Source organism: Solanum pennellii, chromosome 1 (assembly GCF_001406875.1).
Source record: "Solanum pennellii chromosome 1, SPENNV200".
NCBI lineage: Eukaryota > Viridiplantae > Streptophyta > Magnoliopsida > Solanales > Solanaceae > Solanum > Solanum pennellii.
Window position 1 is genome coordinate 92,079,906 of NC_028637.1, and position 11,861 is coordinate 92,091,766.

Here is an 11,861-nt window from a genome sequence, read left to right on the forward strand (position 1 = left end):
TTTGGGTGGAGTATAAATTATCTCAAGAATTCTCATCATAAAAAATAGTTCTACTTTATTTATTTCTTTGTTGCGTTTTTGCCTATCTAACTAAAGTGAAGATGGAGTAGACATGCATTTGTACAATATTTTGAGTGGAGGTTGGAAAATAAAGTATTTAATTTTGAAGTTGAAAAAAGGTTTAAACAATATTTGAGATGATTTTTCTAAAAAAAATAAATAGAATTTAAGTGTATTTTCTTGTTTGGTATTAGAAGAAAACTTTTCTCCTGATTCTTTCATATTTGATTGCTCAATTTTTTTTGCTAACGAAAAAAATATTTGTTTCTCTTATGAAAATATGAAAAAAAAACAAGTTATACAAGTAATATTTCTCATCGATATTGTTCTCAATATCATCCACCACATGACCTTAACTTCACCTCTTATCTTCTGGCGTTACCTCTCATAGTATTTGTCTAGATTATATACACACGCATTTAAAATAACATTTTTGCTTGCTTGTCAAACACAAAAAAAATAAACTTTTAAAAAATCTCACTTATTAATTATCTTAAGAGATATTTAAAAAAAAAAAAAATTCACGAAAAACATTTCACATCATATCAAACGCACCCATAGGAAACAAATTCGGAAGTGTTTGTGAGCTTATTTTTAATAACAAAAGTTGGTAATAATATGTAATTCAATACTTGGAAAATGTTTATCACCAAAATATTTGCGAATATTAAAATAATATGTAGCCTAAACGACCCTACATTGTTGGTGGTAATTGCGGTTTTAATGTTTAATTCATTTGACACACGCTTATTACACCATCTATTAAGTATTCACTTTTACTTCGAGTCTCAACTATTAATCTAGATTCACACCAAAAAAATCACATATTAAATTGTTCTTTGATACGTCATCTTTGACAAGACATATATATATATATATACATATAAAATAAACAATCATTGAGACATTGACGATGTTCCAAAACCTTAAGACATCATAATATATACTTTAGCATGGTATATCCCAAAGGGTTAACTAAATGTATTAAAATTTGATGTTATGCTCTACATATAGAATTGATTGTCTACCAAATATTCAATTATTGGAGCAATCAATATCAGTCTCAACATCATGCTTGGTTTTCTGTACTTTTTATACCAAATGAACAAAATCAAGCCAAAAGTAGCACTGCGAGTTAATTAGGAAATGTTTCTTTGATGTGTGGACTTATCATTAGCTTCATTATTTCATATTATAAAATTAAACAAAAAAATAGAAGTGTATATTAATAAGTATATATATGTATATCGACTGATATTGCCATGTAGCAACAACCCAAGTACACAGCCCATGGGCCTGCAGATCGGATGCGAGCTTGCTGGGCTTGGCATATGAAAAGGAGAAAAAAAATAGCGAACTTTTCGTTCAAATTAAATGCTATAAATACAGTGTTATTTAATTTTAGTCCAGAGAAAATTGTTTGTTCAATCACTCCTCCCCCGCAAATCTCGCTCTCGCTCACTTCTTTTTTTTTGAAAAATCAATTGCACAAATACCATTGCTAATGAAATACTGGGTAGAGCCTCTCATTTTATTACAACCATTTATTTTCATTTCAATTTATAACAAAATAGACTAGATACACTTAAGTCCACTCAACGATAGATTAAAGAGAAACATAATAGTCTTAACGCTATCGTTTATCGTCATCTTAAATTACAATAAAATAGATTAAATGTAGCCACTTAATGATAAATCAAAGGAAAACAGAAACAGAATAATCTTTAACATTATCGTCTAAATCACCTTATACTAGTTCGTACACTCATTAATGTATGATAATTGATGCTTTTATATCTTTCGTGTAAGAAGCGTAAACATCATCATATTGATTTACTTCATTTGAATTGATTGTGTTCTCTTGCTATGTATATATATCATTTATGTTTATATAAAACAAGAAAAATTATACGTACAAATATAATACATATATTTTCATTCTATATACTTATGTTCATACAAACACAAGCTATCTCTGTCCAATTTTCTTTTATATTTTTATCTTTCTCGCTTTATACAAACACAATTCCAAAACAAATTATACGCTATACAACTATTTCTTTTGTATGCAAAACAAAATATATATATTTATATTTTATTATAAAGCACAATTATAGTTATAACATAAAAATATATTATACTTGTAACATAAAAATATATTTGTTTCATATGATGTGAGAGTTGTAATGCCTAATTTTCGAAATTATACCTATTTATTTTTATGTATATAAATATGTATCATAAGATGTAAATAATACTAGATCCAATTAAGACTTATCTAAATCTGATAATGTATCTCGTATACACACGTATTAAATCAAGTGTAATGTATATTTAAACTAATCATATCCAAGATATAATTCACATCAACTTACAAAAACATTAATCCTCTTCGGTGCTAAAGACACCTTACATCAAACCAAATAAACTTCCAAAGAACTACAAACAAAAACAAAACTAGTGTTTATGTTTTCCTATTCCTGTCCCTTTAACACAAGACTTCACAAAGCTCTTGAAACTACTCTTCTTATGAGATGATGCCTTATTCTTTTCCTCAATTATAACAACATTATTCACTTCTCTTCTCTTCTTCAAATTCAGATTCTCCTCAACAACAACATTATTATTATTATTCTCGTCATCCTCTTTTTTCTTCTTGATCATCTCCAACTCTGCCTCCAATTGCAAACACACATTCAACACCCTGTTCTCAACATTCACTAGCCTCTCAATGAGTGTCCCCTTGTGCTCCGTCTCCGAAATCACGTCGTCTATCGGCCGGCAATGCTTCTCCATGCTTCTTGGAGAGAAATCGAGCGACGAAACTTGCCCGTCGCTCGTTAATGTCTCGCTTGATGCTGTTGATGTCTTCGGTGAATGATCACCTCCTCGAACTTCCTCCAGCTTTTTTATCTAAACACCAAACATGAAATATTTGATTGTATGTTGATTTGACAGGACGAAATTTAGTGAGAGTTGATTAATTTACAATTTATATATTAATAACAAATAGTAGAGCTACGTATCAAAAAAATATATGATAAATTTAAAATTATTAAATAAGTGATCAATTCTGAATCAGAACATGAATAACAAAGTATTTTGGAGTTAAAAATATGAATGAAAAAAGATATTTTGGAACCTGTAAGCGAATAAAGAAAAGAAAAACTGGCAAATAAGTGATCAATTCTGAATCAGAACATGAATAACAAAGTATTTTGGAGTTAAAAATACGGATGAAAAAGATATTTTGCGACCTGTAAGCGAATAAAGAAAAGAAAATCTGGCTAAAAAATAATTTCGTGTCATTTTTAATACTTAGGTAACTTTTTTTTCCAATAAATTAAAGATGTATTCTAAAGCGGACAAAATTAATTTTCTACCATATCTAATGCTCCAAATATTTTAAGAGTTTCTCTAATAAATTAAAGCTATACGCTCACAGTTTTATTATAATTTGAGAAACTAATATTTATATATATTGGACCTATTATTGTTAGTTTATTCCTTACTTTTGCTACGACCTGATACTTTTACATGGGCATAATACATAAATATGCCCTTTAACTTGACTTCAAATTACATTTATGCCCTTCAACATTGAATGTGCACAAATAGACACCTGAACTTGTATAAAGTTGAACAAATAGACACAAATGTCCTATATGTCATCCTACATGTCATTTTTTGTCTTACGTGATATCCTACGTGTATTGTGCCATGTAGGACTCATGTGTTTATTTATTTAAAAGTTAGATAGTTAAAGTGTTTGTTCGTGCATCATGAAAGTTGAAGGTCAAAGTTAAAATTTGAAACCAAGTTTAGGGTCCAATATATGTATTATGGCTTTTACATGCTAGTTCCTATTTCTCTAATAAATTAAACATATGCGCTCACAATCTTATTATTATTTGAGAAACTAATATTTATATATATTGGACTTATTATTGTTAATTTATTCCTTCAGATTTTTGCTACGACTTGATACTTTTACATGCTAATTCTTATTTTTATAATAAATTAAAGAATATACGCTCACAGTCTTATTATTATTTGAGAAACTAATATTTATATATATTGGACCTATTATTGTTGATTTATTCCTTTAGATTTTTTCCAGGACTTGATACTTTCTACATGCTAGTTCTTAAAATTTATTTTGGGTTCATAACGAATTTTCTAGTTGAATCAAATAACAACGCAACCACGCTAAAGGTAAAAAAATGAAGAAAACGACTGATGCAAAAGGAGAAAAACAAACATACCTAAAATAATTATAGAAAAAAAAAGAGTAATTAGAGAAGTACTCACAATATTGTCAAGTCTATCGATTCTAGAGAGTATTGGTTCTTCTACTGTTGCCATTATAATAATAATATCGTTGTAATTCTTTCTCTGTGTTGATGATACTTTTATAATGTGTTTTAGGCGGTAAAGTAATACGTGGCAGAATATAAGAAGAGCAACTGCCGCTCGACACGTTGCAAAATCTTATATGTTTGATTTGATGAGCTATTATGTATCCTGTTGACACGTAGACGATTGTTTGCAGTGGATATGTTTCGATAAGATTATTAACAATTTTGTGTCATGTTCATACCGTTTCCCAAGACTACACCCCTCATACTCTCGAAGGTTCCAAATTAACGAGTACAACTTATTCTGACAGTGGCGAAGTCAGAAATTTTATCTACAAATAACAATTTATCAATGTCTAAAATATGTTATTTAATTATTTCTTACTTATATATATGATACTTTTTTCCCAACGAAGAGTGTCTAATTGGACACCCTTATCACTCTGTGGCTACGCCACTGCATGATGTTTACCTCAAGTCAATACATGCATGCTATGTATTTAAATTTAGGCATAATACATAAATATGCCCTTTAACTTGGCTTCGAATCTATATGCCTTGAGTTTGCACAAGTAGACACTTAAACTTGTATAAAATTGCATAAATAGAGTCATTTTTTGTCTTATATGGTGTCTTACGTGTATTTTGCCATGTAAGACTTATGTGTTTATTTGTTTAAAAGTTGGATAGTTAAAGTGTTTATTTGTGCATTATGAAAGTTAAAGATCAAAGTTAAAATTTAAAGTCAAGTTTAGGGTCCAATCTATGTATTATGCCTTAAATTTATACTTCATGTTACTTACCCATAATTAATTTACATGTGTTTTACTTTATTAAATTACGTAATAATAAAAATTACATTAATTTAATATAAATACCGAATGCGGATAATTTTTTTTCCATTCAACCACTATTTGCCCCCTAGTTAACTTAGCATAGCACGGAAAAGATAAAACTTTTGAAGTCACATCACATATGGATGAAAAACATGTAGCCTGATATATTGGTCAATCAGATGCACTATACAGTTTTGCCTATCAAGACTAACGGAAAAATGGAGGACAAAATAAAATACCGACTACAACAACAAACAATTTTTAACGGCATTAAATATTGACATTAATAAAGAATATTAAAGTCTTTACTAACATTAGTTATGTGTCACTAGAACCAATGTCGCTAAAGGCTTTAGGGACATATACAAAGAGTGCTAATTGCTGCTAAAAGTACATATTTAGCGACCCGCTAATGATATTTTTTATATAGTGACCAAAAAGAGTTATCTTTCTCCCATTAATCAATCCAAACTTCCAGCAATCTCATCATCATCAGATGGCCATATAACAGTTTGAGCTAGTCGTTCACGCATCAGTTCCACATTCTCATCAGATATTCTGTTATATAATTCAGCATGATCACATTTCTACATCCAACACACAATATTCATTAGATTTCCTCTGCATCATTGCAGTTGAAATACCAAATTTCCAACTCGTCCGTGATACAATACAACAAAGATACATGTATTAATTCAAGAACAACGATACTTTTGAAGGAGCAAAACATGTACGTCAAGCAGTACGTAGCTAAAATCAATGTGGCATACCTGCATCCATATGCTGTAAAGGCTAAGACGTGTAATCATCACTCTCTCAGCAAGTTCTCGCTTTTCCTGCAAAACTTTAACATCAGACACACAGAAGAATGCAAAACTCGGCTAATATGAGAGGGGTTATTCTTAAATCTAAGCGGAGATTATTACAATTCTATCTCATTGAAAACATATTTAAAATGCGGAAGACATGTCCCATATTTCACTTTTTTTTCATATAGATAGAAAGAATATTTATCAAAATATACAATGTTACCTTGAAAAGCTGTTGAAGGAAATTTTTCCCAGTGTTAGGCACGTGGTTTGCTATAAAACTGTAAAAGGAAAAAGGATAAAAAATTAGTGAAAAGAACCAGTGAGTAAAACCATCAAAAGAATCATACCTCTCAGTGGCTATAGAACAAACAAGATTCTTTGACAAAGCAGTTTCTGCTACTTTTTACCAGGTGAAAGTACACTATAGAGACCCTAAGCTTCTAGTTTGGAGCTTTGTTCTTCTTTTCATATGACGGTGGTGTCTACGCTAGCTTGTGTGTGTCTTGACTAATCCCACTTGCACAGGTATATATTAGATAATCATCTCTGTCCATCAAAGCTAAGACAACCGAGAAGTATTAACATAGTATTGCCTCTACGATGATTTGAACCAAGCTTCCCAAGGTATTATTCCACTTATTCGACCACTAAGTCACTCCCTTGGTGACTCCAAATCAGAGCATACTAAGTTCGCAAAAGTGGTAGTATAATCCAATTTAAAAGGTATTTCCTAGGGAATGGATGATTTAAAATACGAGTTTAGAGAAATTTACTATTACATTTCAAGTGGAAATGCAAACTCGGACAATATTTTCAGTATTTCCATTCAAATCAAAGATTGTCAGAAATCTTGGAAAAGGAAAAAGTAACAGTTTCAAGAGAACCAAAGAATGTCAAATGAAAAATGAAATGCACTAATAGGGGAAACATTGAAAAGCTCAGGCGATAAAATGCTCATCGCATTTTAATAAAATAGAAAAAGCAAAGGACGACAAGAGAAGCATGTTGGACCAAATGTTCAATTATTTTTGAAACAATACATTTGATAAAAGTTTTGCTTTTTATATTGAATGAATTTGGATCCATAGGTTTCACTTCATTTAGTTTATAGGTTTATGGTTCTTTTGAAAAATACATTTATCGTCCAAAATTCACAAACCTATTAGTATAATTAAAATGTTACTTCCTCCGTTTAAAAAAGAATGAGTTCCTTTCCATTTTAGTCTGTTTCAAAAAGAATGATCTCTTTCTTTTTTTGGTAACATTTTAATAACAGTTTTCCACGTGACATGTTTAACGCCACAAGATCAAAGGGCAATTTTGTACATTTAACTTAACTTTAATTTAGGACCACAAGATACAAAAGTCTTCTTTATACTCTTAAACTCCATGCCAAGTCAAACCAGGTCATTCTTTGTGAAACGGAGGGAATATTTGATGAAAACTCTTCTTAAAAGAACTTTTATCTTATAAATAGTTCTTCTTTTCACGTAAAAGAAAAGCACTTCAAAAACTCCTTCCCTTGAAAATATTTGAGAGACACTGACCAAAAGGTGAAACCACAGATCAAGAATAGAGCAACGTTCTTGAGTGCTACTTGTTGCGTGACTTAGTTGAATCCCAACGATAGAGTTGTTATTTATTCTTCCGTTTGCTCGTGGGAGAGACTCCAACTTTCTTCAAGAAACGTCTTGACGTGCCTCTAAGCTAAGCAAGTCCTATTTTGGGTCTCTAATATTATCTGTATTATCCTTGTTCAAACAAAGCATATAACTGCCTCAGCTGCCGTTCTGGCCTTTCACTGCCCCTCCAATGCAGCTTCTTGCCCTCTCTCAGTTTATCTCATCCTCATTCATTTTTACTTCCTTTCCCCAGCCTTCTCTAACCAATAACCACTACCACTAAACCACAACCACACTCCAATCCCTCCAATCCAATCTAGAACCCATCTCCTTTGAAATTGCCGAATTATTTTCCTCTTTCCCTTGCTTTAAATGATCAAGAAACAATAACACCAAAATTGTGATGGTCTTTGCACCTATCACTCCTCACATGATTTTGTTTAAATTGGAGTAAGGTGCCAGTTTTTGTAACATCAACACCCTAAATGTTAACTTGAATGGTTGGGCTAAATCAGAGGATCATCATATCTGGAGAGTGGATACGCTTAAGAAGAAAAGAAGTCTAAACTTACTTGTAAAACCATGTGTACTGTGGGGGGTTCATCTCATAGAGTTGTTGAAGAACAGTCCGTACAGCCTTGTAAGTGATAACATTGATTATTTCCTGCAAATGCCAATCATTTATGATCAAATAAAAAACGGAACTACAAAAAGAGATTGGACACGGTTCACTTTGAAGTCTTACAGTTCCAGCAAACCGAGGATAAAACAGTTTCAGCAGATTTCATTTTTATGGATGGAGAAAATTCAAGTGCAGAATCAACGAATAGAGCACTGTAATAATGAGCCAAACTTTAGCTAACTACACCTGTGGAGGAATTGATTGGCTCTGCAACAAAAGGAGTAGTACAAGACATTTGGAAAAAAGACCAGAAAACAATTTAAGCAATGAATTTATATTATTGAGATTCCTTCGTCTAAAACCATACCAAAGACAGCTACCTTATCCCCTAATCATTTTAAACATTGTTCAAACTGATGATTAAAAGTATAAATTTGCAAGTTTTTTCGCTACAGCCCAACGAGAGCAGTCTATAATCAACTGTAAAAACCTTCAATTAACACAACACAACCAAAAATTTCCCGTTTGACCATACCCGTTCACTTATAACTAATTTCTATAGATGTTCACATTTCTTCCCAGGATTTATAACCAAACAAGGAAATGTCCAACATTCAGTCAAGGCTGTTCCATCTACAAACTACTACAACAAACTTCAACATTCCCATGTCAATGAAAGATAGTCCATTTGTCATAGCTACACAGAATCACTGTGAGCAGATAATAACATACCCAATGTAATCCCACAAATGGAGTCTGGGAAAGCTAGTGCGTAGCAGACCTTACCCCTACCTTGGGAGGTAGAGAGGTTGTTAAAGCAGTTTGAAAAACAAAAACAGTGGGACTGAAGAAGCCAATACAAAATGCTACAGAACGTAAGACAAAGCATATTAAAAAGGAACAGTCACTACAACAAAAAATTACGATAATCGAAGTGCAAGAAACATCAAATAGTAACAAAAATGGAATACCAAGAACTCCTTGAGTAATGCTACAACTACTAGTATGGAAGCAAAAGTGAAAAAACTCTCAACTACCTAAAATAACCCTCTACCCTAATCTATGTCCTCCCATAACCTCCCATCTAAGTTCATGTCCTTAGTAAGCTGAAGCTGCTCAACAGAATCCACTATACAATTCACTATTGCCAATCAATTTATAGAATCCCACTATCATGTATGAGCAGATAATAAAGAACACAATCAATTATTCACATTAGAAAATTCTGGTCTATTTCCTAGTAATAATAATTTACAAAAAAAGCTCACATTTTTAACATCTTCCCCTGAATCATCATCATCCACTTCCAACCCACCAACAATAGTGAGTTTCCTAATCTTCTGTCTCTTTCTTGAACCTCCATTTAAAGCCAAAGATACCATCTTTGCAGATAACCTCCACTCACACCATGCTTCCAAGAAACTACTACTTAAATTCAACTGCTTTCTCCCCTTAAAGGTTCTCCACAACCCCAATTCCCTATTACTCCTAAAATTAGTGCTGCCTGAGTTAACACTAGGATTCAAGCACAAACATGGAGTAGAGTGAGTTTCAGCTAATGACCTTCCAGACCCAGAAATAGTTCCAACCATTATGAGTTGGGGGTTTGAAAAAATGGGAAATTGATGGGGTAGAGAGTAGTGGGCTTGATGGCTGAATCTTCTGTTGCAGATTCTTGAAAACACATTTTTTTGGGAGATTTTATGTTGTTTTTTTTTTCTGAGGTCCAAAATTGTTTGACAAAGGATTTTTTTTTTTAATCGACAAGCAATTGAGCTTCTTCCTTTCTCAGGAGAACACGGGCCAAACCTTTACTAGGTATTGAACTTGTTGCCCAAAATGGTCTTTTTTTTTTTTCTTTTTCTTTTTGAAGAAGTAACTAAAGTAGTTAATTACTCCACTTTTTTATTTCTTCAAAAAGTAAAAACAACTAAAACAATAATGCGATTATTCTATCGACTTTTTGGCAATTGAAAGGTCGTACCGGCAAAATAAATTTATATTTTGGTAATTCGTCTAAACAAATTCGTATTTTTATTGAGTTGGGTGAGTGATTTTTCACATGATTAAAAGCAAAATAAACTTATATTTTGATAATTCGTCTAAACAATTCATATTTTACTGAGTTGGGTGTGATTTTTCACATGAGTAAAATATGGATTGATATCCAATAAAAATATAGCTAGAATATGAATTAACTAAATTAATTAATCTTCTAACTTTTATTTACTCAAAATTCATGATATCACTAAAAATAGTGCAACTTCTCTTCCTTTTTATGTTATTTTATAGAACTAACTATTCTTCTCTCTAAATAAAAAAGTGAAGTCAAAAAATATATAATTTAAATGTACATTTCTTTTGTTAATTATAGTACATTTTATTTATTTACTTAATTTTATATTAGATAATCAATAATAGTGTAAAATAAGAAAAATTATGTATTAGTATTGACATTGCTTAAAGTGCATTAAGCATGTTTTAATCCTAACATGCAAATACTCATTTACTTTGAAATTAAAAATATCTTCGTCTTGTTATTACATAAATTTATTTTATATTGAAAAATTATATGATTTTTTTTTATTTTTATGATACAATAAAATTAAATAAAGCATGTTTAACATTATCATCTAAAAAAGGCTAACATATCTTCTCCATATTGAATTCTTAAGTAAAGTACTATTTATTCATGAAAATATTGGTAAAATAGTATTTTATCCAACCCATTTATTACCTAACCCATTTTAACCCATATCAAATATGGGCGGGTTAAATGATTATCCATTTTTACCCGCGCACATTTGACTCAACCCTACCATTTGCCACCAATAGTCATAATAAATAGAGGTTTATGATCGGATTGGTTCGGGTTTTCAAATATCAAATAAAAATATTTATATGAAAATTTTTAGATTTATAACCAACCAAACTAATACAACTTGGGTTTTTATTTTTATTTTTTCAACTCGGAGTGGTTCGAATTTTTCAAATACCAAATCAAATCATTGTGTCGAATTTTTAATTTTTTAAATCAAACCAAACTAATAAACCTTAAATTTTTTCGGTAAAATAGCATACAAACATATAATTAACTTGTACTCCAAATATTTCTTTAGTCCAACTAAAGTACAACTATCTATGACGTTTCTTAAGAAAACACACAATATATGAGATGAGTTATGACACTAAAATATTCAATAAAAAATATTACAAAGTCATAATGAAAATGATGATAATAATAATAATAATAATAATAATTTAAAAATACTAAATCATGCTAAAATAAGTCTAATAAGTATTAGTTATATGATTAAACGTCAAAGAAAAAATAAAATTAAATTATGTATTTTAAATTTCTAAATATGTAAAACTAAAGAACAAATATTCAGTATTATTGTCTATGAAATGATGTAAAACTAAAGAACTAAATTAATTTATTTTGTTAGCATAGTATTGATTTAAATTTGAATTGAGCTTTATTAGAATTACTAAAATTTATGAATTATAACATTTATTGAACTATTCAAAATTCTAAATCTAAAAAAATT

The 11,861-nt window shown here is 30.5% G+C and overlaps 2 protein-coding genes across 2 annotated transcripts; both read right to left on the reverse strand.

Annotated features, from left to right (window-relative positions):
- Window positions 1-2,372: 2,372 nt before the first annotated feature.
- Window positions 2,373-4,464, reverse strand: LOC107026938. Its single transcript, XM_015228080.2, has 2 exons — window positions 4,372-4,464; window positions 2,373-2,973 (listed from the first exon to the last, which is right to left on the reverse strand). The coding sequence occupies exons 1-2, from the start codon at window positions 4,423-4,425 to the stop codon at window positions 2,518-2,520; spliced, it is 510 nt and encodes a 169-aa protein (XP_015083566.1). The 5' UTR covers window positions 4,426-4,464; the 3' UTR covers window positions 2,373-2,517.
- Window positions 4,465-5,497: 1,033 nt separating this feature from the next.
- Window positions 5,498-10,118, reverse strand: LOC107026929 (chaperonin-like RbcX protein 2, chloroplastic). Its single transcript, XM_015228069.2, has 5 exons — window positions 9,579-10,118; window positions 8,261-8,352; window positions 6,287-6,344; window positions 6,025-6,090; window positions 5,498-5,841 (listed from the first exon to the last, which is right to left on the reverse strand). Exons 1-5 carry the CDS (start codon window positions 9,900-9,902, stop codon window positions 5,716-5,718), a joined length of 666 nt encoding a protein of 221 aa, XP_015083555.1. The 5' UTR covers window positions 9,903-10,118; the 3' UTR covers window positions 5,498-5,715.
- Window positions 10,119-11,861: the final 1,743 nt, after the last annotated feature.

Coding starts and splice junctions, on each gene's coding strand:
- LOC107026938 (XM_015228080.2), bottom strand. CDS start 4,425: ATGGCAACAGTAGAAGAACCAATACTCTCTAGAATCGATAGACTTGAC. Junction 2,974..4,371: donor TCGATAGACTTGACAATATT/GTGAGTACTTCT, acceptor TTTGGTGTTTAG/ATAAAAAAGCTGGAGGAAGT.
- LOC107026929 (XM_015228069.2), bottom strand. CDS start 9,902: ATGGTTGGAACTATTTCTGGGTCTGGAAGGTCATTAGCTGAAACTCAC. Junction 8,353..9,578: donor CAGGGGAAGATGTTAAAAAT/GTGAGCTTTTTT, acceptor TGGCATTTGCAG/GAAATAATCAATGTTATCAC. Junction 6,091..6,286: donor TCCTTCAACAGCTTTTCAAG/GTAACATTGTAT, acceptor AAAGTTTTGCAG/GAAAAGCGAGAACTTGCTGA.